The sequence below is a fragment of the Anopheles ziemanni genome, chromosome 2 (genome assembly GCF_943734765.1).
Source record: "Anopheles ziemanni chromosome 2, idAnoZiCoDA_A2_x.2, whole genome shotgun sequence".
In the NCBI taxonomy this organism is placed as follows: domain Eukaryota; kingdom Metazoa; phylum Arthropoda; class Insecta; order Diptera; family Culicidae; genus Anopheles; species Anopheles ziemanni.
This window is the reverse complement of record NC_080705.1, coordinates 77528638-77548520: the sequence shown is the minus strand read 5'-3', so window position 1 is coordinate 77548520 and position 19883 is coordinate 77528638. Positions and strand designations below refer to the sequence as shown.

Here is a 19883-nt window from a genome sequence, read left to right as displayed (position 1 = left end):
TCTTTGGGTAAACCTTCCGTTTTCAGGACCTGGACTCAAGCGACGAAGAGGATTACATTAGCTCACGCAAACAATTCCAGCAGTCCAAGTCGATGAGTACCGACTCGCGGAAAAGCATTCGCTTTCTGGAGATGGAGATGGGCACCAAGGAGGAGAACATGCGTACGGCCGTCCCGTTCGTGCGACAGATCACGGAGGAGGGCAAGCCGAAGTTGGAGGTGTATCGACCAACCACGAATCCCATCTACATCTGGACTCAGGTAGGACGACAGCCCACTCGAAGAAGGCATCCCTCTAAATTTAAAAATTCACTTCCAAACACATCCCACATCAATGCTGTCTGATTACTGGTGGAAATTACTCTTTCGAATCGCACAATTCAAGGTTCTAGATCACATTAGAATGCACACGTGGAAACATATTTTCAAATAAGCTCTTACATTACGTGCTGATAGAATCCAAATTACACAGAGAATGCCTTACTCATTGTTGATTAGAAGCTGATAATTATTCACGCGTTGTTTGATGTCTAATTGTTTGGTTTTCCCTCCAGACATCCTAGAATAAATGTTGACTTTAGTAGATTTCCATGCATCAAAATAAACACAGTTTCATATAAGAAATTTGTGTGACTCAAAACAAACTTTTCCTGGCATAAGTAGGGCATATGCAGGTTGGAAAGTAACCCTAAAAATAGAAATTGATAAAGAATCGCACATTAACACTTGGAAACATACGATGAGTCTATTTACTTCTCGCGGCGCAGGTTCTCGCCGCAATCGAAGTCCGTTTAACCTGAAGGGATCGGGAATGACCTCGCCAAGAATAATATTTCCGTACTTTTTTCGGCTATCGCCCATATGTAGTCTGCTTCACGTCGAGGCTTTCGTTTAGGCAAACATCATTTGCGTCACTGATAGAGGCTTCTTTTGCGAACCATTCACCCGGTGAACCACCGACCTTATGAGGCACACGCGGACGAGTGGCCGAAGTGTAAGTTCCAGTCTAGCCCCATGTTCCAGCTGTGGCATACCGTCTTCTTATCTCTCGAAAGGCCTTCCTCAAGAGAATATTTAACTCAGCTCTGCCGATGCAAACAGGTCCATTCCACTTCTTCCAAGCTGGTTGGCTGGTAAACACAAGGCTGGTGAATGGCCGAAGGATTCTCTTTTCTGGGACGATTCAGAACCATCATCGCTAGACGGTTGTTGTTGTTGTTGATAACTGTCCGTTTCGTTCCGCCTTCGATAGAACTCGATCGAGAGAAATGCGGTTTACTTCAAAAACATAAATCGCTTCACTTTGAAAGTTCCATTATAGTATACCGATGTGAAGACTCGGTACGAGGATCTCATCCGAATTCTCCAATTTTGCGAGGAAAGTTCTGATGGATTAAAATACCTGTGACGTCTTGGTTAGACACTAAATTGCCCGTACTATTTCTGGTCTATGATGTCCGAGTTATGGGCAGCAAATAACTTGCATTCCCATCCATCGACCATGGCAACGTGATGCACTTCATCATTATTTCTTATTGCTGTTCCTTCGCGTATGAGCACCTGTGGACCGGTGTGTACTGCCTCCATTTTTGCCTCTAACATTTCATTTCACCGGTAGCGAAGGCAGTGTACATCGTTCGTCAAATGATTAATCAATCCCACCGATGGCGGGCGAATACCACCTCCAATACTGAGGGACAGAATACCGTTTTTCCGAAGGGGAACGACGGACGCATCGATTCCGCTTAACGGTGAACACGTGACGGTCACGGATGACATTTCGATCGATTTACTTTTGCATCCAACCCTTGTGGATGTCCGATGCATGTGCAACACCGTCCCAGTCATCGTCTTACTATCGGTATCTATCTATTTCGTATGCTTTAAGAATGGTACCGCAAAGGAGTTGAAAATGGGCTACCGGTAGGCTAACGAGTGGTAGAGCAAGGGATAAACCCTCGCCTCATCGGGTTGCAACTTCTCAATAGTACTTCTTCCTTATCCGATCGGGAATGACCTTGGCGCTAGTAAAAACAATCATCGAGTGCTTGGGAGCGCCATCCTCATGACCGTTTGACCCGATCGCAGTAGCCATTGCGGTGTATATGTGTCTCTTATTTATTGTTATGAGCCCCTGGGACACCTCGAATCCACCACAGTATGCTACGAAAGCCAGCACCTCGGCGCAGAGTAGGCTAGGCTTCTCGCAGTAAAACAAAAACAGGGCGCATCCCTGCCGCCGTTTCCAGTTGCAAACCGTGATGAAATTATCAAATACACGCGCAATGGTGCAGTCCCTCACATGGGCCCGCAGCGTAACTGGTCGGTCGGAGTATCATCAGGTGCAGCAGTGTCCGGCTAGCATTATCATCGGCCACGTCTCGAGCAACGACGTATAAAAAGCTTTGCCCGATCGGTCGCGCGGTTTAGTCGACGGCGAAGCGTGCGATAGTGCGAAGAAAATTCCAAGTGCTTTTTCCTCCCTTCCCGGGCGCGAAAACATCCCCGTACGAGGGAAGGATTCGAAGGCTCATCCAGGAGGAAATTTCGGAGAGGTACACTACAGAAATTGTTACGCTAAAAGCCAAGTGCATTACGGTGCCAACCACGATCGTCGGCCGCGGAATCGAAGAGGAGGAGAGGGGATGGTGTTTATAAAACTTCCTTCGTGTGTTTCAACAGTTTACAGTTCGAGGCATAATGGCAGCTGCTTTCCAAACATTCTGAGGCAAACTAAAGAAGAAGCAAAAACCTCAAACATCAGCCGCCACAGTTGAACAGCATGATCCGTACATCACGTTGCCATTCCGTTCTCGATAGAACGCACACCCTTTATCAATCGGGTTCGACCATTCGCTTGCCCTGTGTTCACTAATGGAGTCAATATTTACGCTACAGTTTAGCGACTGTGTACAACCAAGAAATGCAAGGAAGATTGCGGGACCGTAGAACTTATGAAAATAGACTATACCACGTTGCAAGGATCCACGCTAGTTTTCTCACGCTCTCGTTCGTGTTAAAACTCCGGTGAAGCGTCACGTCAGTGAACGGAACTACCTACCCCCGTGCCATGTGCTGCATCACAACTTATAAATCCAACCGTTTAGCAAGGCTGCCGTCCGTTTATTTACGGTTTTGAAAGACCAATAGATGAGCTACATCCGTTGGATTGAATCTAGAACAATATACTTGGTTCTATGAACCACCAGCCACCGCTGGGTGGCGGGGTTCGGTATTAAGGCTTGGATTTAGGTCGACCAAATTTAGACAATGTCAAGTTTGACCCCGTGCCTTTCTTGATAACACTGAGCACCACGCCGCAAGGCGACGATTACCCAAGTGGATCGTAATTCTGTCGCGCGTAAACTGTTTTCCAAGGGCTCTTTTTTTTCTTCAATAGAATTGATAGGTTAAAGTTGGCATGCGTGGATTTGAACGTCCAAAAATGTGAACGCAAAACTGATTTGACGCACACCAAATTAGGCTTGTTTCTAATCAAGTTGCTTGATTGCCGATAAGCTTTACGGTGTCCAGAGAGCATTTAGTATTTTTATTCGGTTAAGTTTAATGTGTTTAGCAAAACACTAATCTAACACATAATTTCAAATGCCACGTCCTTTCCGTTCAATCCATCGCAAAACTGTTTCCGGAAGACGGAAGACGGAAACCTTGCATTATCACCACATATTCCACATTTGAATGTGCCGTGGTATCTTCCTTCCGAAGCGGGACATTTGCATCGCTCGCTTTCAATGTCAATGACAACACCGTTTTGTGATTTTTCGAATCGCCAAATGGACCGGAAAGAGCGTAAGCGCCACGCGGACGCATCAAACATACACATGCACCCGTCGTCCGAGGCGGGGAAGCACGCGCGTACTAATCACATGTGGGTGGATGTGCACTAGATGGGGGAGGTAGTGGGAGTTAACGAAGGGGGTGAGATATCCCACTTGCAGGCGGCCTGATTTGTCGCTGTAGTGGTGTTGATCCTTGCGTCGGCCCTTGCGTCGGGCAACGATTCGGGTGGCCGCCTGGAGACTGAAATCACCCGTTCAGTCTTATCCATCTTGCAACAGCTGCGAGAGATTGGGATCGGTTGTGGTGCACAAGTGACCCTCCGTGTTGTTCACCGATGGTCACAGGGACTCGTCCGCTACCATACGGTGTTGGGGACAAGGAGGATTCTCAGTAATCCTATTGCCTTGCGGTTTTAAATCTCGGTTTTTCGGTTGACCGGTTGGTGTTGCGTTTATGTGTCGAATTGTACGACCGATTGTACAAGTGTTTAGTCCGGGCTGCCTCGGTTCGATGCTGGAAACGCAAGTGCTCTGCGGCAAACTGGTGATGGAAAATTTTCCGGCGACAGAGCGGAAACTAGCGTCGATGAACGATCGGCGGACGATGGTGTCGACGATACCGGCTACGGTGGCCCTCGTGGTACCGGGGGAATCGGGCGACCCTGGACCCAGCCTGCCGCTGGCGACGGTCGGAATGGTGTGTGTTTGTCTTCCGGTTGGTGTTAGACGCAAAGAAAATTTCATATTTTGCTAACTGAATTTTACAGGGTAACTTTCAATGTTCAATGTTGAAACGAACAAATGTGAAACAATGTGTCTGAAGAACCGCTGATCAAGGTGAATGCCAGGAGCAAAATAACCCAAAAGGACAAACTTTTAAAAATCCTCGATTTCTTCAGGATGAAACAAGAAAGATGAAAACGAGATGATGAGCAAAAAATAACCACAAACAAAACGTTTCAACTGGAACAAGTAGCTGCAGAGAGAAATGCGAGGCAATGACGTCGATTGTTCCGCTTGTGTCTATCATCCTGCCTTCATCATCCAATCGTCTTCTGTCTGTCATTAGACACACAAAAAAAGGAAAAGAACCAAGACACTTCAACTACGTATTTATACGGAGTGGTAGCGTAACGCAAAAAGAAAGGGAATGTCCACCACCGAATGGTGGTCATTCGAAGGAGATTAATTTCCTATTCTACGTAATTTTTGGTGTCTGCTTCCTTCCATCAACCACTGGTGGTTGGCTTCCCCTTTGTAGTGGTGTCGTCCAAATGGGACACCACGTTGTGACTGTGGCACACTTGTTGCTTCCTTCTCGATTGGCCTCTTTGAGTGCTGCATTAATCACCACCACACATGGCCGTGGTTTTACATCAACGGAACAGGAAGCTGGAGGACTATGGGGATCCGATTGTAGGAGATTGCAGCCGAAGATTACGCGACTTACGCGACGAACATGCGGTCTTTTCCAGGGCAACCTCTCGCAATCTCTCGTCACTTTCGAACGCGGCAGACGATTGTGGTTTGGCCAATGATGAGCACGCGGCTGATTCACGAGCGCCCAAGTAGTTCCGTTTCGGTTAATATTCTCCGTTTCTCAGTGTTTTTCGATATCGGTTTTTATTTTTCCTAGCAGCCAAAAAGAAAATCCTCTAGCCAAGTTATCGCGCCGAATAAGTGTCCCCTTTTGGTGCTCTCGGCTAGTTCCGGCGTTGAAGGAAGTGAGGAAGTCGTCTGTGTTTTTTGTCCAACTGACAGTGCCCCGGCGTAAAAGGCAGCAGGATGGTGAAAATTTTGATGCGTGCGGACACGCATGTGTCCTTCGTGGTGCCCATCGAGGAACCGGTCGCCAAGTGCACCTTATCACAGGTTTTACTATTTTTCTATCATTGCCATTTTACTAAAAGTAAAAGAGATCATCGGTCAACAAACATCCAAATAAGAATTCATTGCAGGAAAAGATGAAAGTGTGTATTCAGAAACAGGAACATCATCCTGTATCATGCGAGTTCAAGTTGAAATTTCCACCAGAAATAGTTATAATCCAACCATATCTCACACATTTTAAATGAAATGAATTTTTCCTTATTTAAATGTATACTGATTTCATTATCTCTTTTTTACCACACTCTAAGGTTCTGGCTGCGCTAACGGTTTCGCTCGGATCCTTGGTGGTCGGTTTTTCGTCCGCCTACACATCCCCCGCCCTGGTGTCCATGGAGAACAGAAATATAACATCTTTCGAAGTGACAAAGCAAGAGGTAGGTACATGTGCTCCGGATGTGAAGGTTGCCCACGCGGTTAAAGCCTCAATCCCGACGGCGTCCCATTTGTCCTTAACTCAAGATTATACAAGCTCTCGTAACGTTAGTTGCGCGTGTCACCGTGTTGATAGCTACAAGAAACTTATCAATTTCATCGATTTATAATCATACACATTGGCACAACTTACCGACCGGTGGTTTTGTTGAAAAATCGTGCCAATCGACGAGATGCCACGTGCTGATTATTACTTAATTAATGATAACAAAGACCGCACGTAAAAGCAAACTGTTTTGTAGTAAATATAATGAGAGTAATTGTTATTATGGCGCCAAGATATTCATCGGATCGCGTTATCGCTCGGCTGAAGAATTTTGTTTGGGAATGTGGATGTTTTTATTTCCGGATTCATTTTGTCTCTGTTGCAGAATTGTGTAACGTAACTAAGATTGGTAAAAAGAGAGGTCGGCCGTTGTCGACCCTTAGAAAGGAAAACAATATTACAAGTAATTGCCAGAAGTATTTCCACGATTTCTGGCTCGTTACGTGACATACTGCGATCTCTTTTTTTATCCGATGTTAAACGAAATTAAATGATTGTAAATCAAAGTAATCGATGCTTGAACAAATATAAAAATTCCAAACATTCCCGTCATTATCGGTCAATTTCGCATCCAATTCCTTAACCGCAATGTCCTTCGCAATACCAAATTTGCAACGAACGGCAACCCCCCACTCGCTGTGGGAGACCGTAGGGATAGTTATTTATATCATCAAAACATCCCCGGCACCCATTTTCTTCCACATCCCTTTTTCTGGCCGGTCCACTTCGAATGCAGCAGTGGTTCGCATTTTTGTCCGGGAACGAAAACAAACAATGCGACGGGGCATCGATTTGTGATTCCCTGTTCAGTTCAACTTCATAAACGAGTGAAAAGAAAATAGAACCACATCCCACGCATTACGATGTCCTTACGTTGTGCCACTCGTCGCGGGGAAGCCGAAAGACAGTGATGGAGAAGCTAATCAGCGCTTCAGTTGGGCTTTATCGTATGAAAATAATAGATAGTTTTCCTATACCACGGAAAGGATCATGCCGGTCGAATCCACGTCATTAGCTGGCTCCAAAAAATACAGAGAGTTTGATGGACCGAAGGGCCGGACGGTTTCCTCCCACTTCAAGGTTAAAGTGTCATTGATTGGGCGGCGTTTTAATTGTCCTGTTTTTTTTTCTTTACAGGGTTCGTGGGTCGGTGGTATCATGCCCCTGGCCGGTCTGGCCGGTGGTATCCTTGGTGGGCCCATGATTGAGTACCTCGGACGTAAAAACACCATCCTGGCGACCGCAACCCCGTTCATCATCGCCTGGTTGCTGATCGCCTGTGCATCGCACATTACAATGGTCCTCGTAGGTATGTTTGGAGGTGTCTGCGAGATGTTCGTTAGGGATAGCTTTTTAATCACTGGTCTACTTTTAACTCCAGGTCGTGCCCTATCCGGTCTGTGCGTCGGTATTGCTTCACTCTCGCTGCCCGTGTACCTTGGAGAAACGGTTCAGCCGGAAGTGCGCGGTACGCTTGGTTTGCTCCCGACCGCGTTCGGTAACATTGGAATCCTACTCTGCTTCGTCGCCGGTAACTACCTGGAGTGGTCGGGACTGGCGTTCCTCGGTGCAACCCTGCCGATACCATTCCTGCTGCTGATGTTCCTCATCCCTGAGACGCCCCGTTGGTATGTGTCGCGCAATCGCGAAGATCGCGCCCGCAAGGCCCTGCAGTGGCTGCGCGGACGCAAGGCCGATGTCGAGCCGGAGCTGAAGGGTATCTCGAAGTCGCACCAGGAAGCGATACGGCACGCATCCAACAATGCCATACTGGATCTGCTGAAAAAGGCTAACCTGAAGCCGCTGTCGATATCGCTCGGGCTGATGTTCTTCCAGCAAATGTCCGGTATCAACGCGGTCATTTTCTACACGGTGACCATCTTCAAGGCGGCCGAGTCCGGATTGGATGAGAAAATCTCTACGATCATAGTCGGTATAGTGAACTTTATTGCGACCTTCATCGCGACGGTACTGATCGATCGGGCTGGCCGTAAGATGCTGCTGTACATCTCCGACGTGGCGATGATCGTGACGCTCATGACACTCGGCGGGTTCTTCTACATGAAGGACAACGGCCATGATGTATCGAACATTGGCTGGGTACCGCTGACCGCGTTCGTTGTGTTTGTGCTTGGTTTCTCGCTCGGATTCGGACCCATTCCGTGGCTCATGATGGGTGAGATTTTGCCTGGCAAGATCCGTGGATCTGCTGCATCGGTCGCTACTGCCTTCAACTGGACGTGCACGTTTGTGGTGACGAAAACCTTCCCCGATATTAGCGGTTAGTTTTTCTTTTACTCCGAGATGGCGGGCGGTTTTTATAATTATTTCTCTTTTTGTTTCATTTCCTTTACAGCATCCCTTGGAATGTCCGGTGCGTTCTGGATGTTCGGGTCGGTGTCTCTCGTCGGTCTGCTGTTCGTTATCCTATACGTCCCGGAAACGCAAGGCAAGTCGCTCGAGGACATCGAGCGCAAGATGATGGGACGAGTGCGACGAATGAGCTCGGTGGCCAACATAAAGCCACTGTCGTTCAACATGTAGAAACAGCTCGCCAAACTGTGTCGCTAACTCACCCAGGGGCGCAAAGGGCAAAAGAAGCGAGAGCTAGATTACTTGCTGCGGCGCAGCATCTTGGCCAGAAGCCATGACTTTTTACTGTTTTTGTTGCGACATAGCCATAGATCAGGCACTGGCGAAGGAAGACAGCACGGCATACAAGTACTAGAATGTGATATCATCCAATAGATTGTTTTATTGTTTTGCTGCGAAGCAAGATTTTCACGGTTTCGTTGTAGGTTTAAACAAGGATACGTCCCTCCGTTTTCCCGTTTCTTTTTTTCAACATGTTATCAACGTTGGAGTGTTCCATCTTCGCTTTGGACCTCGAAATAGAAACCTTCATAGATCAGAAGGGGGTGGTCGATCCCTCAGATTTCAAAATACTTTCTCCCTTTACCTTTATAGTTGGTAGAGTATTAGAGCACTGACGAACGTGATAGGGATTCGGATGCGAAGGAAATCAAACATAAAATTCAAAAAGCAGTTTTTCATCTTTCGTGAGAAGAAAACGAATTTCGATACGTAGGGAACGGCATTGCCATGAAAATTATTTCCGCATCGTAATTAAGATTATATGACAAAATACCCGCACATTAACAAAGTTTTTAGTTTAGAATCGATTAAGTAGAAAGGAGGCACGGAAAGCCTTCGCCCTAACACGCTCCTCCGTGGGCGGTTCAGGGAATGCAATCGATACGAAAAGGGAAGGCGTTACAAAGACAGGGTTTATTTACTTGTTTTCTTCTGGAGATTATATTTTAATTCAAGCGCATATAATCTGCATGCAGTAGTTTTAGAGAACTTGTTCCGCGGAGCAAATCGTAGTGCAAAGAAGACCTATCTTATCGATCTAGAGATATAACTTATCCCAGCAATGTAAATAGTATAAGGCACACAGTTCCCTCGCACAAAAGGCATAAAATGCACTGGTAAGGACAACCAAAACATGACAGCAGGTTAAGTTGATGTGATTGGTACCGAGGAATTCCGAGTTTAGAAACAAGCCGGTACGGGGTTTTAGAAACATGTACCGGAAATTGAGAAAAGTCTTTTCAATTGGCGCCGGGCACGCGAGGATGGTGAAAAGTGTACGGTACACGAATCTCTTTGTCCAATGGTGGAGCAAAACGAACTAAGCAGGGTACTTTTTTAGATACAAAACGGTGCCTTTCAAGTGTGCTAACGTTAAATAAAATATTACACTGGCTCTTTGCTGGAAGATTCCCGTGCAACGAAGTTCATTATATTTATTGGAATTGGATAATAGCTACCGTCTTTAGGACTGGATTTGAAAAGTCTTTTCTGTTTTTGTTTTACACGAGCTTCATCATTAGTTTGTATTTCGCGGAGTGTTTATCATAAGTTTTATCTTATTTGACTTGGCAAAAACGTATATTCCGTATAATTTTTGTAATGAAAATGAACATAGAATGAAAATAAATTGTAAAGAAACTAATCCATCGAATGGCATATAAATGTGTTTGATAAATACGGATGACTCAATGAAAGATATTAATTTGTCTCGTAATTTGTAATTACCACTCCGGTTGTCTTGTTACTTCTATGCACTATGGAGGAAGAAAAACTAGACCAAATGAAACAACAAGTAGCTGCAACTTCCAGAAAGTTACAATGATGCCCGGTTCAAGTGTAGAATAGGTAACCTAGTTAAATATAATAATGTCTTACCAAATGAATAATTAAATATTCAGCAAAGTTGATGCATAATGTCAAAGATGGCAACATTCTACATTTACATTGCTGATCTACATTTGGTCAGCTTGGAGATGATGGTGCAAGTTTGGCGATGCTACCATGTCGATTAGATGTGTTCCGTAATGTTTGTTCTATGGCACACGGGAGGAATATTTAATTTTTATTGACTCACCCATGACTTGAACACGGCAAATTGCACAAGTATCGCACTCCACGTCCCAGCTCCACATCGCGACGGCGTTCCACTTTTTCAGCGTGAACATTTTGTCCAGCTTCACATCGTCAAACTTATCACAAGAGTTTTCGTTTTCGTCCGCCATCTTCGCTACTCGCCCGATACTGCCCGGAAACAGCTAGAAACACAACTCACAATTCACAAGACGCTGTTGCTTAGATAAAATTAACTTAGCAAGGAAGTTGGGGAGGTATCTCCGGCAAATTTTTGCAGAAATGCAGTTGCGTGAATAGAAATAAACAAACCGCTGTCAAAACAACCGCCGAACGGTCAGCACCCTTCAGAAACGATTCGTCAATAACTGAACGAAGAAAGCTTAACGACTATCGCGTTCAAAACTCAACGTAAACCACCGACGGCTATTTTCATCATAAACATCTTTTTACTTTAAATTATTTACATTTGTAATGGCTGAAGGATCTTTAACGATGGTTTAAGCAAAAGTGAACAAATTTATCAATGACTAGTTAGTATGATATTAAATATATTGTAGCTTTTATTATTATTATTTGTCATATCTATTGGATCGATTGATAAGGGGCCATAGTCATCACAATTAAAATATAATGCAAGATCAAAATACATCAAACAACAAATAAACACATTGTTTCAATCTTCTAAATTCAAATTATATTTAAACGATTTTTTCTTGTTTGTCAATAAAATATAACAGTACAGTTAAAAAAGAACTTATAGCTATAACTGATCTTCCATTTTTATGCATCATTAGAATATGCCTTGTTTTGTATGCAGCATTTATATTGTTCATATTCCTTTCATACGATTCTGATCTGTGTTTCCAAATTTCTATCCTCTTCGTTTCGGTTTCGTTGTAATCCATTACTTATGAGCTTAAATAAATTCAACTATCGCTAGATCTTACGGCTAGTTTGTAATAAAAAATTAGACAGAAATCACATACGACCACTGAAACGGAATATGTGTCCTGGCAAGAGGAGGGGATGGGACAGGGATAGAGGGATGCTAGGGGAATGTTGGAAAAGTGGTGTTTATGTGTTTCTTGATGGCAAAATGGGTCGGGATGGCAAACGTAGGACGGTTTGAAGAGCTCTAATAAAACTTAACGCTTATCGCAAAGTGTGCACAAAGGTAGCAGCAGTAAGGCTAAGAATATTATGGGCTCATGTAATCCTAACACTAAAATGCAAGAATGAAACAAACGTTAAAAAAGGATAAAACTAATTGTATAAAGAATGCTTAAAAGGGGATGTGTGTACTCCACTAATCGAATCTTTAAAACCTGCGGTTGATTTTCTCGACATTCAATAGAACTTTAAGATTTAGTTTAATTTGTTCATGTATGATCCTGATATAAAGATAGTTCGAATAGCGGAAAGCCACAGAAAGGAAAAGAAGGTGGATACTCCTTTCTTAAAGTTTCTCGAAATGTATCGTTTGTGTAAGAACTAGTTTAAGCATCGATCCACACGATAGTAGCTTACTACGAATCTAATTTGATTGGACAAGTGGTAAAAAGTAAAAAGGGAAAGAAAAAAAAACCCTATTTGCAACTAGATTGCCTTCTACATGCTATAGCTATCGAAAATTGTGGATGCCGTTCGCTTAACTCAACGAAAAACTATTTTCAGTAAAATTAATATTGCAATTGACGGAAGCCTACACTACCGCACCTTCCTTTCCAGTTATTCTAAATACTCTGTACGGTCCTACATGCTAGGTTTGAATTGTTTTATGTCTTGTGAATTACTGTGAATTCCCGTTCGTTCTATCTTCAGCTTGTTTGCGCTAATTCGTGTATCGCCTGCTCCGATCTCCAAACGGATCCTAACATCTCGAGCAGTCTAGTGCTTCACGTTCCCTTCGTTGGCAAGCGTGTGCGGATCGACACAGGCAGACGATCTCGACTTTTCTTTTTCGCGTAATATTTTGGCCACCGTGGGAGAATACCACAGCATTAAGTAGTATTTACGAATAGCAAAAATGAAATTAATATAGAAAAAATAAACAAAACATTGTAACAAAAATGCATCTCCGCTCCTACGTTATGGCAACTCGATCGATTGGCATCTATCTCGATGTGATGTTCGATTCCATTCTTGTTATCCTTTTTTCTTCAATGTATCAAAAATGGTTCCGTGTCACTGTTCTGTTTCAACTCCCTCCTAGTCTACACGGATGATCAACGCGGGGGCATCGTCCAGCTGATCCGAAAACAGCAGTATGCCGTCTGTTCTTACAAAATATCACATATTTCACAATTTTCCTTATGTTTGCGCGTGTTTTCATACATAGATCCTTGAAGGAGCTGCCTAAGATTTGTTTCGAACCAAGGAATGTTGACCGTCCCGTCTTCCTTGCCATTTTGTTCTTGAGATTGTCGACCACCGGCCCACATACACACACACTCGTGTGCGTGGAATGTTTAAACATTAAAACCATCTCCGTCCTTTCGCTCCTACACTCTACGGCACTTTTGCATCGTTTTGGAGATGTGAGCTCGCGCCTCAGGTACTTAACAATTAGATAATAAGAAGTTGTTCGCTAACAGCATGTTTCTTCTCTCGTTGCTTGTGCTTGTAAAATGTACTTCTACTGTTTTTAAAACCGCCGCCATATCTTCTCGGTGGCAATAGCAGCCTTCGTATAAAATCCAAACTCTTACATCCTATTTGTATTCCAAAGTATGGCAGTTTTACAGGGGACAAAAAGAGCTCAATTCAATAAAAAAGAAGTAAAAGGGAATCGCAAATCGTTCTAGCAGTAGTATGGAATTCATCCCACTATCCGGGGCGACAGTTATTTGTGGTCCATGCATCCGAACGGATGTTGTAAATGTTAAGTGTACTCTTGTAGTATCACTAATTGAATCGATGGAGTTAAAAAAAATCATATGTCATGGAGCCAGGTCTATGCTAAACGAGCGGTAAATCTGTGTTCATTCCTGTCGTACTAAGCTTATCATAACCACTATAATCTAGTGTTAATATTGCATGTGTTGCTCTCCGCTGTCCGTTCATACGGCAAGATCCTTTATCTATAACTTTCCTACGATCTACTATCTGTTTCTCGCTTGCCTTGTGAGGAGGGTAAAAAGGAAATTCTACTTCACATACCATCCCTGCCGAAGTGGAAGAGCATGGAAAAGAATGGTTTCGTATCGCTTGAGCAAAGTGTTCAATCCGTTATCATATATTCTCATTTGCGACGAGCAGCGGTAGAAATCCAGTTTGAGGTGCATCATTATTCCTTTTGAGATCGCGTTAATCGGATGGCCTGCAGTTGGGTGCCCATTTACGCTAGTCGCCCCCCAAAACTATCAAATCTTCTAGCAAATTAAATGCAACATCAAATTCATACACTTCCAAGCGGGGGAGAAAAAGGGCATAATTTTGCATTAATGAAAAAAACGCTTGTAAACGGTGGTAGCTGGAACCAACCGGGCGGATAGAAGTACAGGTAGCTCAAATAAATAATATAGATGTCCAACATTTTACGACTTACACTATCGCCTGCACGTGGTCGGCCACGTTCTGCCCTGGGTGGCACATGATTACCGTAGTTTGTTTGTTTATGTACATTGTTTCAGTGTGAGGTGCCTTTCATTTTCTCGCACATGATAATTGTCAACCTAAGGCACGTATTTTATCCCGACGTTGCCAGAATATAAAGGAAAACTGTATGCCTACGTATGCCCCGCGCATGGCGGCCTGTCCTTAACTATAATCTCAATCATAACGGCAACACGAAACGAAAAAAAAAACAACTGCAACGGACGTTTGTTCGATTTTGAATATTTTTGTTTTAATTGTATCCCTTAACTATCGTCCTCCTACCGGGGGAGGGGGCACAGATTTTCCTTACATCGTACACACTATATCTAGGCAAAATTAAAACTTAACGGATGCATCTTCGATGAAACGTTCGATGTGAAACGTTTACGGCTCTTGCCCTAGCAGCACGAGCCGATCGACAGCGTTCGTAATTCGTTGGCACCACGATGTAAAGCGCTTCACCGGCGAGTTACGATGGCAAGACGATGTGCATTGTTGTTCCATTTGTGGACGCCCTCAGCACCTTCGATCCAGGAGGCCAAATGGTGCGGAGCCGAATGGTGTACAATTGTATGGCACTGCAGTCGCCGGAAGCGGTCCGCGATTGCTGCGGCGGGAGCAGGGTGGTGCGGCATCCTAGTGCGTGGGCAGCTCCGTCAGCATGATGTCGAATAGGTCCTCCTCGTACCGTTGCAGCTCCAGGATGAAAATGTCCTCGTTGCAATAGTGTCTGATCATATCGTCATCAATTCTCGCCGTAATCCTAAAACAACAGGAACCAGAAGAATGACGTTAGACGTTTATGGTTGGTGTTATTTTGGTTGGAAGAAAGAAAGAAAGAATAATAACTACACGTGCAACAAAGAAAACGAATATAGAATTAAAATCAAAAGTAATAAATAAATAAGTAATTCTGATGACAAATGTAAAGTAGATAAAGAATGCGAGTGTATTTGTTAGCTTATAATCGCTGTTTTAAAACATTTAAAGGCAACAAGAAACCAGTTAATGGAAGCGTACATAAAAAACTGAAGCTAAAAGCGGCTAAGTTTGATGGTTAGTGTTGTAACATTGAACATAGAACGTTAAAGCTGTTTGATTAGTGATAGTTAAAGTTTTAAGAAAGTATGTGTTCGATGTTTGTCCATGCAACATAATTTGCCACAAACACTCGGTGGTCCTCACGATATGTGATAACGTAATAGAACAAAAAAGACAAAAGTAAACCGTAAAAAACACTCTACACTAATACTCGATACAATGCACTACCGAATGAAAATAAATAAATAGAGTAAAATAAATGAATGCCAATTCTACTACACAAAAAACATTACAGAACGCCAATAAGAAAAAGAAAAAGTCTCTAAAACTGATTGGCAGTCGAAGAGGAAGAAAAACAGACAAAACGGAAGGAAGTAAGAGTAGAGTAGAGATAGCAAATCGGAAGGAAACTCAAAACTTACCCTTTCTTATTTTTGCGATAAATTGTGTTAATTCTCGACGAGGAAATTTTGAATTTATTTTCAATCTGCAATGCAAGAGAGAGAGAAAGAAAAAAAAAGAGAGAGGGTAGAGAAGTTGTCGTACTTTCGATCCATTTCGCGACGAAACGAGATGATTTTGATAACACCCGGCCATAGTTTGGGTGTGAGGGGTTTTCTTCTTTTTTTTATTTGCAAAAATACTGATAAACAAAACATTTGAGTTTTGTTAAGATGAAACAAGCCCACTAACTGACTGACTGTGGACAATGGAAGTTATTTACAAATTTGTGCCAATAAGCAATATTCCAATCGATCGCGGAGTTACACTGAACTTTTTTATTTTTATTATCCCGAAAGTATGTTTGTTAAACGGACAAACTGATGAAATACATAAAAAAAATGGTCGAGCATGATTTAAAAATGCATATTATGTTGAAAATATTATTTTATATACCGGAACGGAAGTGTGAAAGTTAATATCTTCATAATAATGTTATTGATTGAACCAGACGTTTTAGGTACTTTGTTGAACTTTGTTAGCACAAGGTAAGCAACTTTGCCACAAATCACAATGAGGCTGTTTCATTTCGGGGCCCTCGGGGTAGTTAGAGGTATTTATGTGTTGGATTATTGAACTTCCATCCGGGCGCATTTGAGTTGCTTTAAGCCGTTAGTTCCTGTCGTTTTAGTTACTTTCGCGACAACCTCGCCTGATGAAAGTTTCTTAAGCATCTTTGTGTCTTTGGTGGTGAGCTGTGCCGCAGGGAACCAAGCATTGGAGGAGAGCTTCCAAAGTAACAAAATATTAAAATTGAAAACAAAAGATGATCTTTCCATGGTTAGCGATTGAAAGGACACCTTGGGATGGTGGGTAGGTGCAGGTTTGTTGGGTGCAGAGATTAATTCCGGTCTATCGACACACATATTGGATATTGGTTATTGGCGCAAATGTGTACGGGTGTGCGGTTGTCTCATTGAACGACAGATACGAACATCTGTCGTTATCAGGAGAAGTAATCTTTTGGTTTGTAAACAAAGTAGATTTGGCAGAAGTTCGTTTCAGTCAAAAAATGGTTGGCTCCGGGTGGAAGTAATTCAAAAGGGGTGGCCCAGGTTAGTGAACAAGGGCAGGCAAAGGGATTTAACATTGTGGAGCACAGGGAGGGAGAGAGAGAGAGTGTTCGTTTAATGTTTGGCCTCTGTGTATGCAAGCAGCGGTTCGCAATCGGAACGTCCTCCGGTGTGGGGATGGCGCCAGATGGGGTTTTCGTGTGCAAATCGTGGGGTGGGGGAGGAAACTTACCGCATTCAGCAGCCCAACCGTGCTCGGCGGGATGACGTGCAGGGGCGTGTAGACGTCCTCGCTCTCCTGGCGCACGTACAGCATGACCCGCTCGCTCAGCGGCGGTGTCATTCGCTGACGCTTGATCTGGGGTGAAAAGTCGACCATCGAGTTGGCCACCAGCGACGCGTCCATGATGATGCTCGGGTCCTTCTTGTCACTGTTGGAGTAGAGAGGGAGAGAGAGAGGGAGAAAAGAAAGGAAAACATGGCATTAGAAAGAGTTCCTGTGGACCACTACGTCGCGCAGGGGTGCCTTCGAAAGTCAGAGCTCCGACCGGAAGATGGCCCTGTGGTGGCAAACTTGGAAGTTCTAGCCGACATTTGCGCTCTACTCACGTCGGAACGTCCGGCGGGAAGTGGTTGTGGAACTTCAGCGCCGGTGTGGCCGGTTTGTTCGCGTGCAGCAGGAACGGCGACTTGACGTTGTCCGATGTGCCGGACAGGGAGTCCGCATCGTGACCGTAGAACTGCATATCCATCGAGGTGAGCTGCGAAGACAAGTTGTTTTAGTTAGAATGGTGGTAAAACAATAAACAACATAACCAAAAAGGGGTTTCTCCCTTACCTTATCGATGTCCTCCGAGGGGGAGAATAGGACCGCCGGCTTAATCATGTCGCTCATGCCGTAGAACTCGGACCGCTCGACGACCGGATGGTAGAGTTCGTCCAGCTTTTTCCGCCCGGTGGCGGTCATCTTGCGCTTCGCCGCCCGCCGCTCCTCGTCGCGTGTTTTACGTTCGGCACCCTGCGCGTGAGAAAGGAAAGGAGAGAAGAGATTAACTAATTGACCCCCAGTTTAACGCCTTCTGCTTAACGATAACAGTTCCCCGAAGCATGTTCGTAAAATGTTAACCTTCCCGAAGCGCGGGAAAACCGCAACTATTATCGTTTCACGATTTGTAGCATTGTAATAAAATCTTGACGCCCATAATCCACCGTTTCTAAATGCTACAATGACCTCATTCCGGCCGGGTGATCTCATCTCCCTCACCACATTCTCGCGCCCCTCCCCGATCTTGTTACTAGGAAACGCTTAGGTGCCGTTTCCACGAAACAAAGTTTCCCGCATCGCATTATGCATCGACCCTCCGAGCGGATACGCCGAGGAAATTTAGTTAAACCGGTAAACAAGGTGTCTTTCCACCGTCACTCTACTTCCCAACCCCCCCCCCCCCCCCCCCCCCCCGCAGCCAGATAGGATAACTGTGTGTGTGTGTCTATTGCAGTTGCGTTGAGGAATTTTCAAACTGCACAACCTGCACCCGGGTTGGGTCAACGGTAAGGGATGGAGAGGACGCAGGCAGGCAGGCGACGCGGGGTCCGGCCAAACGATCAAATGCACGTCCTATGCGCGATGTAGATATTTTTCATTTTTATAGCGCAGATTATACGAGGCTTATCTTCATTAAAAATGGCTAAAATATTGTTGCATTCGCGGAGAGATCGCGAGCCGCGGGAGGGAGAAAATGGTGCCTCACACACACACACATACACGGGTCGATCGTGGTCGTTCGGGGAGATTGCGCCACATCAGATGACCAACCTGAGGATGGGGGGGATTAGGCAGAGACATCCCATTCTCATAGCGCATGGCTTCGCTTTTCGCCATATTCAACCGAAACAAGGGTCCGGACCTTGGCGGCAGGTTGGGGTAGCTGGTTGTAAGTGCAATGTAATTTTCCACCGCTGTCAGTCGCGGTAATGGGTTTTCAAATGATTTTATTAATCCACTCCAATCCGAACGACGCGGACGAGCGCGTGAAGGTGCGTTCGAGCCTTAGAAGCAATAGTTACCAAACCAAAACAACAAGGAGAAAGGAAAGAAGTACGCAAAAGGCGCTTCAAGACGCTTCACCACGACAAATTGCTCCAGCGCCGATTGGGCATGAGTGAGCTACGCCATGATCCGTCTGTGATTCTGTCACGAGAAAGATTGCAACATACGGACGGGAAGGTTGCGAGGAGATAAAAACAAACATTAACGTATTTTTCCACGCGAATTGAGTTTTGAAAAGGCAGAGCGTCGGCACCATCCGACAATGTTGTGCCGGTTGCCCAAAGGCAACGGGATTTTTCGGACCGGAAATGGAACCACGGGAATCATCGAGCGGGTGTTTCCACCCTTCCCTCTCTCCCTCCCATTACGTTGACCTCGCTTCGACCAATCGATTAATCATCGAACGATCATGCGATCATGTGGAGGCCTCCTTCGTTTGAATCCTTGGCGCGAACTACCACACGCCGAGTTCGCGTTACAATGTGTCGGATTGCAGCAAGGAGTGTGCATGCGTGCGTGCGTGTGTGTCGGAAAGTGCAGTTACCGCGTCCCGGGAGGGAGTGCCGCGGGGCGGGGTCCGTGCACTTTCGCCCTCGGAAGGTGTAATTTTAAGCGCAACCTCCGCTCCAAAGTCCGTCGCCTGGTGCGCGCGTGAGGGATACTACTTTGGCGTGGAGCACGCAATAAGAACTCCCCCCTCCCCAGTGGTCCTCTTTTCCTCCCCCATCACCCATTCTCTTTGTTTCGGTGCAGGACGGAAGCGTATCGCGTCGCCGCGCGTTCGTTCCTACGCCACATCAAGCCGCGTGCATAATTTATGATTATATTAATTTCTATCCTTCCACCGTGCGTGCCCTTCCACTGCCCGTTCGCCCGCGGTACGGCTGGAACAAATTGATCCCCCACCAACTTTGCCACCCTATACAGGGGCTCACAGCTTTCCCTTACCCCATCCTGGGGGACCACCTGTTGTAAGGATTTGAAAAACAGAGGGTTCGGTGTGGCGAGATTAGTTGACTAAACATCAGGCGCTCGTATCGGACGCGGTCGGCGTTATCCCGCGGG

The 19883-nt window shown here is 45.0% G+C and overlaps 3 protein-coding genes across 3 annotated transcripts in view; 1 reads left to right on the top strand and 2 right to left on the bottom strand.

Annotated features, from left to right (window-relative positions):
* LOC131281153 (RING-box protein 2) overlaps nucleotides 1–10824 on the bottom strand; it is a 34468-nt gene extending 23644 nt beyond the window's left edge. Inside the window, exon 1 of the mRNA XM_058310413.1 lies at nucleotides 10618–10824. Coding sequence (XP_058166396.1) covers nucleotides 10618–10765 — 148 coding nt within the window. The 5' untranslated portion in view covers nucleotides 10766–10824. The remainder of the gene's footprint in view (nucleotides 1–10617) is intronic.
* On the top strand, nucleotides 5585–8711 carry LOC131281150 (facilitated trehalose transporter Tret1). The gene is made up of 5 exons (XM_058310409.1): nucleotides 5585–5671; nucleotides 5938–6063; nucleotides 7305–7476; nucleotides 7549–8448; nucleotides 8524–8711. Exons 1-5 carry the CDS (start codon nucleotides 5585–5587, stop codon nucleotides 8709–8711), a joined length of 1473 nt encoding a protein of 490 aa, XP_058166392.1.
* Nucleotides 10825–14849: 4025 nt separating the features above from the next.
* LOC131293928 (protein grainyhead) overlaps nucleotides 14850–19883 on the bottom strand; it is a 133491-nt gene continuing 128457 nt past the window's right edge. The window contains exons 11-15 of the mRNA XM_058322337.1: nucleotides 17607–17786; nucleotides 17378–17529; nucleotides 17001–17199; nucleotides 15677–15741; nucleotides 14850–14976 (exon numbers count right to left, since the gene is read on the bottom strand). Of these exons, the coding sequence (XP_058178320.1) occupies nucleotides 14850–14976; nucleotides 15677–15741; nucleotides 17001–17199; nucleotides 17378–17529; nucleotides 17607–17786 (723 nt within the window). The remainder of the gene's footprint in view (nucleotides 14977–15676; nucleotides 15742–17000; nucleotides 17200–17377; nucleotides 17530–17606; nucleotides 17787–19883) is intronic.